Consider the following 10,075-nt stretch of genomic DNA (forward strand, 5'->3'; position numbering starts at 1 on the left):
AACGAATCCGGGAATCGGGTACAATGGACCACTAAGGTCTGAGTGCTCAGAGACTTTGCCTCTCCTCACCTCAAACACACACAACACACAACATATCGAGTGGCATTTGCTGACATTAAGAGTCAACTTATTAACTGTGCACCAATGGACGAAACTATCTAGATTTGTCTGCATGGAAGCATAATCCATTGGGGAAAACAGCTGGAGGTCATAGAGGGAAGGTCGGTAATAAAGAATAAAAATAAAAGAGGTCCTAGAATGGATCCTTGTGGCACACCAGAGGAGGTGGGAAAAGGACTAGAAGTGCAACCCTCAAAGGAAACGCTACATAATCGGAGGGGCAGGTAGGAGGCAAGCCATGTAATAAATGATGGAGGAATGTTGAGAGAGGCGAGTTTGGACAATCTCGTGGTTAACGGGATCGAAAGCGTTTGAAAAGTCCGTGTCAATGACGTGGACTTCGTGCCGAGACTTGAGGCATTTGGCCACAAAGTTGGTGAAGTGCAGAAGATTGGTAGCAGTGGATCGATGTTCTATGAAGCTGTGCTGGTCCTTAGCTATAAGGTGGTCGAAGTGGGTGGTCAACCAGTTATTGATGTACCTCTCAAAGATCTTGGAGCAGGATCAGAGGAGCGAACTAGGGTGGTAATTCCAGGCTCTCATTGAAGGTAATGCAGAGAGGAAGGGGAATGAAGTTAGAGGTTTTAATCAGAAAGAGGTTGGGGGGGGGGGGTGTTCACCTTATACTTCCATACAGAATACTTGCACGCTGGGGGAGGGAAATATTCATCTGCCTGAATCAGAATCAGGTGCGATTCGATTATATTATATTATTTTATGGAAATCGTCATCCAAAGGACCCCAATAGAGGGAGGGAGGGAGGGTTGGTAAAAATCCACCACTGACATTTTAATTCACCCATCTCACCTAAAACCATCTATTTTCGAGATTACTCTATTTAAGTTAGATTAATTTCGGATGAAAAGGGAAATGCAGTTGGCTGATGTGACGGATACAGGCAGATGCACTTTGAGATGGATCCTAATAAAGTGATGTCGCAGCGCTTCGGGGTAGATTTTAGTGAAGTTTCACAGGAGCGTACGTACATCAAGGTGTCCTTGAGTGCTTTGAGTAGGTAACCATGAGTATTTACTTCTGCAGATATTGTGATATTATCTCTGAATGCAGCGGAAATTGCTTGGGAATTTAATATTACCGCTCTAAGAGCGGTGGTTCTTAATCACATCCAATTTTACCTCAAGAGTGCAATGTCATCAAAGCGTGTGAGACGGAAGGGTTGCACTAAATTAAACTTGATAAACCAAACACAAAAGAAAATAAAACGAAAAATCTGTGAACATTACTTCAGTAACTGGCTTTATTAACAAAAGTATAATAATTTACATAGATGAAATTAAATTCTAAGAAATTTAACTAACTACCATCTACAGAACATTGTCCGTGAAGCTGGGACGCTCCCAGAGCAATTGGGAATACTAACATGCTACAGTCAGAACAGTTTGTCGATGGACAGTAACGTGAACAGAGCAGTAACAATGAAATTCAGTAAAGATACTAAAAAAAGATCGGTTCTGCCGTAAAGCTAACATGTACAATGAGTTGAAGGTCAAGCTACTGTGCAATGCAAGATCGGGAGAATATCGAACGCTTCTTGCTACAACGGCTACAAAGTTGCGTATTATTGTTGCTATTGCTATTGTTGTTGTTTTGTTGTGCTTTCGCCGATCCTGTTGATGATCGCTGATCACAATGTTCGCCCGCCGAGTTCGACCGCGACTCCCCGGAACTTCGACAACTCGCCCTCATTAGGGATCTCCTGATATTCACAAGGTCATTATCGCTTTTGATCGTTTTAATTTTACTCGCCCGGATACCGAACCGGCTCAATTTATTTAGTTTTGTAATTGTTCCATTAGCCGCCCGCGGCTGACCATTGTTTGACTTTTTGTTGGGGTTCGGCACGAGAACGTCCTTGACCAGGTCGGGCTGGACATTGTGATCATGGCGAGTTATGTCGTAACTACTATTCCATGCAGCGATTGGCAATGAATGGGGTCGTGTATGTATTCCAGTGTTCGTTGGGGGTAAGCTATTATTTTTGGTTAACATACCTGTTCGTTCCTCTTGGAATTCGTCCTCGTCGGATGATTCGATACGATCCTCAACGAGGGATGATTGACGCGATAAAGTCTGAAATAAGAGGAAGTTCGAGGTTATTGGAAATATTTCCAAAAAATAATTTTGTTTAAAATTAGATAGAAAAGCCCCCCCCCCCCCCCTCCACATATACGACACTACGACCTAAAATCCGCCAAGCCTTCCATACCTGAAGCGCTGAGCTTTTGTTTCCGATTTGGGAGGGTTCTATATATGGTTTCGAAGCAGGCTGGGTGCGTTTGGGCACAGCACAAAAATAAGGACGCAATAAGGACCGTAGTGATCACCGAAAGAGGCAACGAGGATTCACATGCTCGATGTCACACCGATACGTCCAAATAAAGAGGAAACCTTACTAAGTGGTACGACTGACGGTGCGGGAACTGCGACTTCAATACCCTGTAGTGCCCTGTCTTGAAAAAAAGTCCAGCCAGAAACGCTACTCCTGAGTAGGTAGATTCGGCAACGTTCCTCCAGAGCAACGTCAGCAAAGGCGTCAATAATTGTCAATAATTGGCTGGTGGAACCGGACGAACTATTGGATCGCATATCCTTCTACAGGCGAAAGTGGAGAGCACCGGAAGACGATTGGAAAACAGAAACTGCCGCACTCCCCCTGGGAATGCTGCTTCTCCCAAATGGACCGCAGATAGCCCACTGCAAAGCGAACTGGTGAAAAAACGGAAAGAGGACAACGTGCCTGAAGGAGACTTTATCAAAATAGTTTCCAGGGCCCAAAAAAAGAAGGTGAAGAAGGATAAAAGGAAACAACTGACTTTGCCGGACGAGGGGGTTGCAAACCAAAAGCCAGTAGCAGAAAAGACGAGGAAACGAAGAAGAACTGGACCGTCAACTCTGCCCATTAAGCCAATGGAAGGCAAGACATTTGCGGACCTTAGTTAAATCCGCTACAGCATGAAATCCGAAGAAAATGCAGCAGAGGTGTCTTCTATACGAAAAACGGGGGGCGGGGGTGGAGAAGTCCTCGTCGAATTGGTCCAAAGACGACTAGCAAGAGTACGTTCTGTTAAGCGGTCAAGGGGTTATTGGGGGAGAAGGATCTTGTTTCTAGTCTAGAGCTTATGTGCTCCCTAGGAATCCCGGATCTTGATTGTCTCACACAAAATGTTGAAGTACATCTAGAGCTGTTAATATGCCGGGACATAAGAAGCCGAACGCCATCATCGGAAGAAACAGCGCTACTAAGATTGACTAATTGATCAACATTCTCGATGTTCTACCCGGTTTTGATGGTGTTTATTTTCAGTCGGATTTCATTTGCTTGAAGAATGTTTTCAATCTATCTGCTTTTTGGTGACTAACCTTTCAAAATATTCTTAATGCATTTCAGGATACTTCTAGTTGTCGGAGGAGCTATGAATAGTTTCGCAGGGAGATCGTCATACCCAGCAGCCTTTCTCAGTTGATTGAATGATTAAAAATACTTTGCCGGTCATTTGAGACTCAACTGACCTTATGCCAGGTTTTGCTCTCGAACAATGTATGACGAATTACATGGCGGTGAAAGAAGCAGGAAGTCGTTGGCTTCTCACTATTGTCGCTAATGTCTCAAGCCTGTGTTTTCAAATCAGATTTCCTAGCAACGTATTACCGGAGACCTCTATGGAAACCAGGTCTCCCGCTACGTTTATAACGCTCCCAATAGGACACCTCACCATAGGAAGTTTCCGTTGGTGTAACACTGCAGTATTGAAATGTTCCTCACTATAGACCGGAATGTCGGAGTTAGCATTCTGTCTGTCCCCAGGATAGGATGGTACACTTTACGTATACGATAAGCAGTAATCCGTCACCGAATTCATGTTTACTTCCAGCAGACTCGCAAAAATACAACACCATAGTGCCGCAAGAGGAGGAAGAGTGCTCCCCAAAACCAGATAGTTTCATTAAACCTCAGAATGTCTAGCAAGCGAGCATTCTGGGGAATGGCTGAGGGATCAGTTCGATTCAAAGGCATGGTAGCCCTCTATGAAGCGTAGGATAATTCAATAATTGCAGGTTGCAAGCCCCACAAATTTCCACCTCTTTTAGTTGCCTTTTACGATAGAGGGGGCATACTTTAAATGAATTCTAAACGTGCAACTCGAAGGAGATGAAATTTTCTGTCCTTAGAGGTAAAGGGCTTAGGGTGTTCCAGTCTTATGGCACACATCGTCGATGTCGGATGATAATGAACCCGAAAACTAAGAGCGCCTTCCAATCCTTCCCGCCATTCTATGCAGAGAGAAAAGCTGGTTACCCGATTGCCAAAGTGAGGAGAATGCATATTCTCTACCACTTATCGACCTTACTTATTGTTGCTCTGTAAAGGCTGAATTCTTGACGAGTCTAGACCTAAAGCGTGTGCTCTGTTTGGGATTAAGGGTGTAAGGAAGGCTCGAATAAAAACACCGCCTGGAATCCCCTCTGACAATTAGGTGAGAGTGAACATTGAAGAGGTCCATAACAAAGTTCCTGGTAATACCTATAAGGGGGAAATTGGTGTCACAACAACCGCAGCTACTAAATTTCCTAGAAATGAAACATCATAAATGATTCTGGCAACCATTTGAGAAACGTTACGGCTAGAAACATATTTGATTTCTGTCGCAAAAAAGTCGAAATGTCTGGTTCGATGATGATTGTAAGCCGGCAAAGGAACGGGAGAATGTTAGTTTGTGGTCAGGAATGTGGAGCAATTGGAAGAAGTTTTCTTTCTCGGTTTGTGGCCTACGGACCCCTCCTTGTAGGCCTCAAGGACTCAAGTTTTTACAAAAATGTACTACGGTTTCTTGCCCGGCTCGCCATTAGTTAGTTAGTTTAGTTTACTGGGGGAGTCGCAACTCCGAGCACTCAGCCGATTGTTAAACCCATTATACTTTCCTTGTAAATCGCCTATTCAATGGCTTCCCGCATACGGAGTTCGTAGGCTTTAGCAAATGATAACATTCTCCAGAGGCAGAGAGTGTGAAGATTCTTCATTGAAGAAAATCTTACCTTCCTCCTTACATTGGCTGCACATAGCCGAAGCCAAATCTTTTCCTTATGGTAGCTTGAGGAGCAGTGTCCCCTTAAAAGCCCTACTAGGGTTTTCATGTCCCACTTTTTAAGGGACAACAAAAATGCCGCTCTGGTGACCCCATGTTCTTTTACAAGGATTTACACCCTCCAGCAAAAGTTCAAATTTCTGTACCCGGCTACGCGAATCTTTACAAATTCACCCTTAAAAGTAGACTTGACGGTAGATGGCCGGATAATAACAGCTGGTTATGGCCCCCATTGTGGATAAGGACCCTCTGCGAGTCAGTCTGTCTTCTTAACATCTGGTTCAGGAACGCCGATAGTACGGAAAGTTTCCAGCCTATCGGCTCTCTCTTCTGTTTTGCTGCCTAGGTTATTCTGACACCAAGTTGTTCCAGAACCTCAGCACCATTACGTTCTTTTCTGGGAGCCAGAGGAAGCACCTTTTGAACGATGGCAGCTCAGGGACCCTTTTCAGGGTTAGTGGCGCACCTTCCCCTCAGTCTTTACAGCTAGGAGGAGTTTTCTCCTAGTCCTAGAGTCGTCATACAAAACCCATCCATCGGCTTCGATAGCCTTGGCTGTAAATGAAGGCCTAGCCGTTGCCAGCCGAGCCCTTGTTGCTACTTTTTGTGTCGAAGAGTTGGAATCATCCCAGGACCGCTGCCGCTTCGGTTTCCACTTAGCCGCAGTTTCCCCGGACGATCCTTTCCTCTCAACCTTGGCACAGCATGGGTTGTGGTTTGCCCGGAGGCGGTTTGCCTGAAGACTGTTTGATGTGGACAAGATTTTGGCCTCAGGAGGTGGCGCAGATTGTAGCCTGGGATCAGGACTGCTGACAGAAGGGGCCTGCTACGGCTCGTCCGTTAAGGACAGGGTCCAATTAGATTGGTTCCCACTTGAGTAAGAGGAGAATCAAAGTTAAGACTCAGGTTCTCCATCGATGAGCTTAGGGTTGTCCTTTCACTCGTGGTTGGATCGTTACGATCGAGATTTAATTTTAGTTTTTTAAAAGGTTTTTGTGTTTCTGTTTTATCGAGGAGAGTAAGTCGATCTCGGTAGAGCCCCTTTTTGCCCAGACAAGGTTATTTGAAACTGGGTCGCCTGGTATCCAGAGTTCACAGTTTCCGGCCATATTTTAGCCCCTGTAGTCACACCTTGAATTGGAGTTTTGATTTCCGCTTGGTTTCAGGGTCACCTCTCGTTTCCTGGAGGATCTTCCTTACTGAGCTCCCTCACCACGACAAGGTAGGTAATCGTCGAGGAAGCAGCCCGTCATTAAGTCGATGGTGGACTTAGGATTCTCCTACATTCCTACACACAAATTTAGATTTGCCTCGGCTGACTTAGGCCTGATTTTACTAGTCTTGAATATAATTCATACCCTTGTGTTATGCATTGTATACAAGGGGGCAAACAAGATCCTATAGCCACTTCGGTCACGCTACTCCCAAGGCAGAGGTGAGGCAGCGTCTGATGGGGTATCAATTTTACAGAGAGATAAAGGGAGCCTGGGACAACCAACAGGTCAGTCAATGGAAAAATTACTAACATATAGTTAACAATCACGTCATCATTTCATCGACTACATGTCCGCCTATGATAGTTGGCCTGTGTTGGACGTTACACGGTCATGAAAGTTCGGTATCGTCAGTCAAAACTTCTACCGTACACAGTTGTCAAACGTCATCATTGGAACCATAGGTCCTCAACAAGAAAAATTTACTTTTCGACCTGTTTTAGATGAAGTGTTGGCATAGCCCAGAATACTAGGCAGTTATTATTTTTTACTTTATAATACATCTACCTACTAAATATTTACTGTGTTTTCTTCTCTGACAGTTGACTTTATATTGAAGAAGGTAATAATCGAGTTTCTGAAAAATGGTATATATTCTGCCTACAAAGTATTTACCGAAATCCTAGAAAACAGACTGAAGCCCTTCGTGGAAAAAGTTATCAATGATTACCAGGGCGGCCACAAGGTGGTTCAGCATTCAACTGTGAGAAAAGTGCTCGAGAAGTACCAAAGTCGACATACACCAAAAATTCGTCAACTTTAAATGTACATATCACAGCATCGATGGCATCGTACTGTACGAATCTAAGCTCCAGTTTGGGATTCCAGGAAAACTAGTCCACTTCATAGAACCAACTATGCGGCCTCACTCTTGCAGATGCGAATTTAAATTAGTAACTTAATTGAATATTTTAACATAAAACGGTCTCAAGAACGGGCTGGCCCTAATGCCCTTCAACTTGGTCCTTGGAGACACAGTCAGAAAAATCCCCGTTGATACCAAAGATACACTTGGTGCGCTTGGCCTCAAGTCAACGCACGTGGTAGCGTAGATCAATAACATCACTATCTTATCGCGCCCCTTCATGCTAAAGAAACCTTCCTGAGACACGATGAGGCGTCAAAGGAGGGGTTAGTGAGCAAACAATTACAATCTTTTTATAATTATAAGACCTATGTAAGATCACGGATGCAACAGTTGGTGTTTGAAACAGACCTCTAAGAAATTGCTTAATTTCTTTGAAAGGAAGGTGTTATTCTTATAGCAATTGAGGAGGAGGATGGATAATGGGATCAACAAGGAACTGTACAGGATGTTCGTATCTAGAGTCCCGGAAGTCTTTTTTGGTGATAAAATTGCGAAACCTCTAATGGGCTGTCCACGTTCAACGAATGTGCGACTCGAGAATATCCAAAAGAGTTTCATTAAATTGAATTGATGACCCTAGCCCGGCTGGGAAAGCCAGGAAATAATACGAGGCCTTAAATTTATAGACAAGGGGTAGCTTCCTCCAAACTACAATTTGGAGCGACTTACCCCCTTCATTAGTGCAAAGTTAGCTACTTTTAAAACTAACAAGTCGGGAACTATTCCATTTGTACGTAGCCCGTTATGTACTTGCATATAGCATGTCTGACTACCCACTTCAATGTGATATTGATATTTAGTTGCCGACTAAGGCCGTGAACAAGAAAAGAGACAAGAAACCAAAGATTCGAATTCGCCCAGAGGCAATTGTAATCTCCAGCAGAGGACATCTAACGTATGTGGAGATACGGAAGAAGGTGAAATTTGACCCTGACCTAAAAGACCTAGGCGGAAATGTCAGCAAAATCCGGAGGACCCAGAAAAGGGATCTCATGTTTGAGCTGAAAAATCCAGCGTGGGGAAAACTGACGGCTTTCGTAATCAAGTTTCAAACTCACTTGGGGAGAATGTCGCGTTTCGTTCCCAAATACATGAGATCTATATTGAGTGCAAGGATCGCGAAGGCATGCACTAGCGGCATCGATCGGTCCGATCGATGTCGGAGTTGTGGGGTGAAAGGACATATTGCCAAGGAGTGCAGTAGAGACCCCAAATGCATTTTGTGCGAAGGAAAGGAGGGTCGGGATAACCGACATATGGCCGGAAGTGGTAAATGCCGGGAATTTAGGAAGGCGGTATCTGCTGTGAAAAAATGAGGTTAATACAAATAAACCTTAATCATTGCAGGGTCGCACAAGATTTGCTTGCGTAGACCACTTACGAATCCGCGATGGAGGTTGCTATCATTAGTGAACCGTACAGAAATCTCTACGGTGGTGTATGGGTCACAGATTCGACTCGTGGAGCGGCGATATGGGCGTGCGGTCGTCAAGCCATATAATATAGCATGCGTCAGGTGGCTAGTGGCTTTGTGTGGGAAAAAATAAGCGGTATATTCGTATACAGCTCCTACGCTTCACCAAGCCTCACACTTTCTGAGTTTCAAGAACTGTTAGACGATCTTGTTCACGACGCAAGGGGACGAGGTCCAATGGTGATAGCCGGGGACTTTAATGCGTGGGCTATCGAGCGGGACAACAAAGAGACTAACGCAAGGGGGTGGTGCTTATTAGAAGCATTTGCCCAGTTAGATGTAGTTCTGGCCAACGAAGGCAATGTAAACACTTATCGGAAAGGGGAAACTGGTTCAATTGTAGATCTGACTTTTGTCAGTCCTGCATTGGCACGTGGCATGTCCTGGCAAGTTAGCGAGGACTTTACGTTCAGCGACCACCAGGCAATCACCTTTGACCTAAGGACGGAGCCATAAGGCAGGAGACGCGCAACCCGGAAGACGAAATCCAAAAGAACACCAGGATGGTCTGCAAAAGCGATGGATGAGCAAACATTCATGGAAGTGTGGCTAGACCTGCCTAGCAAAGCAGGCTCCTCCACGGATAGAATCCTCCATGTTACACAAAGCATCTTTAAGGCATGTGACGCGTCGATGTCTAGGAGACGCTCATTCTCCACTAGAAGACCCAATTATTGGTGGAATAGTGAAGTTGCCAGCCTTCGATCGATTTGCCACAGAGTCAGACGAACGGCTCAGAGGGCAATAGATAGGATCGATCAAGGGCAAAAGGAGCATGCCTATAAAGAAGCTCACAATAACCTTAAGCTCGCATCCAGCGGAGTAAGAGGGAATGTTTTTAGGAGCTTTATTTGGAAGCGGACATAAATCCGTGGGGTAGCGGCTATAAAATCGTGACAGGGCGATTCAGAGGCCGATCATCTCCGCAGATCACGTGCCTTATGCTCTTGTTGAAAATAATCCAGGGGTTATTTCCCCAGCAAGAGCGGGGTACTAACACTTTCCAGCGTCCCCTGAATGTGACATCGATTCCACCAGTCAACAGGGACGAACTGCACGAGATCTGCAGTCGAATAGGCGACAGCGAAGCCCCGGGTCTGGACGATATACCGAATAAGGCCCTCAAACTTGCCGTCAAATGTAGACCGGATATGTTCGCGGAGCTGTTCGAAACGTGCATGTCCGAGGATATCTTTCCAGCACCGTGGAAGCGGCAGAAGCTGGTGCTGTTGCC

The 10,075-nt window shown here is 45.0% G+C and overlaps 1 protein-coding gene across 4 annotated transcripts in view; it reads right to left on the reverse strand.

The window, feature by feature from the left end:
- LOC119661584 (NACHT domain- and WD repeat-containing protein 1) overlaps positions 1-10,075 on the reverse strand; it is a 275,579-nt gene that overhangs the window by 21,961 nt on the left and 243,543 nt on the right. For all 4 annotated transcript variants that reach the window (XM_038070985.1, XM_038070984.1, XM_038070986.1 and 1 more), the window contains exon 23: positions 2,133-2,211. In XM_038070985.1, the coding sequence (XP_037926913.1) occupies positions 2,133-2,211 (79 nt within the window). The remainder of the gene's footprint in view (positions 1-2,132; positions 2,212-10,075) is intronic.

Source organism: Hermetia illucens, chromosome 1 (genome assembly GCF_905115235.1).
Source record: "Hermetia illucens chromosome 1, iHerIll2.2.curated.20191125, whole genome shotgun sequence".
In the NCBI taxonomy this organism is placed as follows: Eukaryota; Metazoa; Arthropoda; class Insecta; order Diptera; family Stratiomyidae; genus Hermetia; species Hermetia illucens.